Source organism: Trypanosoma conorhini, assembly GCF_003719485.1.
Source record: "Trypanosoma conorhini strain 025E chromosome Unknown Tco_14.4_contig_00310, whole genome shotgun sequence".
NCBI classification, from domain to species: domain Eukaryota; phylum Euglenozoa; class Kinetoplastea; order Trypanosomatida; family Trypanosomatidae; genus Trypanosoma; species Trypanosoma conorhini.
In genome coordinates, this window is record NW_021704386.1 from 1 (window position 1) to 1,799 (window position 1,799).

General features: G+C 55.6%; 1 protein-coding gene across 1 annotated transcript; it reads right to left on the reverse strand.

Moving 5' to 3' along the window:
* Positions 1–51: 51 nt before the first annotated feature.
* Positions 52–1,575, reverse strand: Tco025E_05366 (putative dolichyl-P-Man:GDP-Man1GlcNAc2-PP-dolichyl alpha-1,3-mannosyltransferase; the record flags this gene model as incomplete). Its single annotated transcript, XM_029372265.1, has 1 exon — positions 52–1,575. The coding sequence occupies one exon, from the start codon at positions 1,573–1,575 to the stop codon at positions 52–54; it is 1,524 nt and encodes a 507-aa protein (XP_029227735.1).
* Between the last annotated feature and the right edge of the window lie 224 nt (positions 1,576–1,799).

Consider the following 1,799-nt stretch of genomic DNA (forward strand, 5'->3'; position numbering starts at 1 on the left):
CTAGTTGTTTGTCTTCTTTTTTTATTACTAATTTGAGCAGTTATTTATGAATTATTTGCTCTTTTGGCTCTGACCGTCCTTCTCGCCTTGTGCAGACTTCAGCTGCTCGTTTTTCGCCGTCCACAATTCCACTAGTCTTCGTGCCAGCTTCTCACCAAATACATCCATACCAAAGAGCCGCAATGCGCGCTGCCTTCCAGCTGCACCCACACGCCTTGCCAGCTCCTCATCTGCCACATACGCAGCCACGGCCGCCGCAAACGCCTCGGGTGTGGGATCGCAAAGAGTCCCACCCTCGCCCACGCTCTCACACGGGCCGCCCTGGTTCACGGCGACGATCGGCTTTCCACACACCATCCCCTCCGTGGGAACAATTCCAAAATGCTCCATCGCCGGTGTGTATACAAGGCAGCAGCACCGCGACAGCAAATAACCTTTGGCCGCATCAGATATGTTCTGCAGAAAGAGAACCTGATCCTCCGTGAGGCCGTGGCGCACCGACAGTTCCTGCAGCTCCTTCAGGTATTCCACGTTTTCCGCCAAGCGGACATCGTAGCCGCCGGCGATGACAAGAATTGGCGGCTTCGAGTTGGTGTTTGAGGCCGCCGCCGCCGCCGTCACGCGGGCAAAGGCCTCAATTGCCAGCGAAATATTTTTCTTCCGCTCGTACCGGTTGATGCTGAGTACCACACTTCGATTTTCCAGCCGTTTGTGCAACGTCGCCACTTCACCCTTCTCCAGGTCGGGCGGCACGTCGGTGCGAGTGTCTTTCGTCACCCACGAAACGGGAGGGTAGAAAATATCTGTCTCGGCGTCAATGACAGTCTCAAGCTGCGGAAAGACCCGCACCGTCACCTCTCTGCTGAACTTTGAGTTTGAAACAATGCTGTCGGCAAAACCCATCGCCCGCGATTCCAACTTATCGAAAAGGAGCCGGTATAATTTGTGTACTTTCCAAATGGGCTTCAGAAAAACACCCTCCGCGTTGCGGTTCGCGTCACAGCACTGGTCGGGGAAGTGGCAATAGAAAAGACGTGGGACGTAGGCCGCGACAGAGCGCAGGAGCGGCAACACGGCGGCCACTTGATCCACGACGACACAGTCGGTGTCAGGGTAGTAGCAGCTGATCATTAAGGCGGCCCAGGCCATCCGAAGCGTTGTGCAGAACACTTTTGCGCGTCCCATGAAGTGATCCGGTAGCCATGCCCCACTCACCACCACCTTCACAGTGCCGTCCACGGTCTCAGGAAAGGCGCGCTTCGGATCATGATGATTCGTCACAATAGTGACGCTGATGGGAGTGACGTGCTGGTGCTTCTGCAGAGCCACCGCTGCGTCGATGATCAGTCGCTCTGCCCCGCCAATGCCAAGGTCAGGATGGAGAATCACCACCTTCAGAGGTCGCCGGGCATCCTTTTGCGCGGCCACGTCCGTTGGGTTTCGCTGCCCCACCGCTTCGGGCCTCAAGCGACGCAGTGCGACCTCAATGCCCCGCAGCCGCAGGAACAGTATAGCACCAAAGAACAAAACAGACCAGCCAAAGGTGAGCGGCAGAAGCGCGATAAATAAGTGCATTCCTGCCGCGGCCGGCTTCCCCTACACCTAACGAGCGAGGACGAATCCAAGGCGCAGCGCCCACCTCCCCGCAAAAACAAAAAAAAATAATAATAATAAGCAAATAAGATGTCAAACATTACAGATGTGCCGAATTCATTGGGACGCTGACTGGTCCCCGCAGGGTCCTCCTCTTCCATGGAAGCGGCACATCAATGGGAAGGTTAAGTGAGCAGAGAACAAAA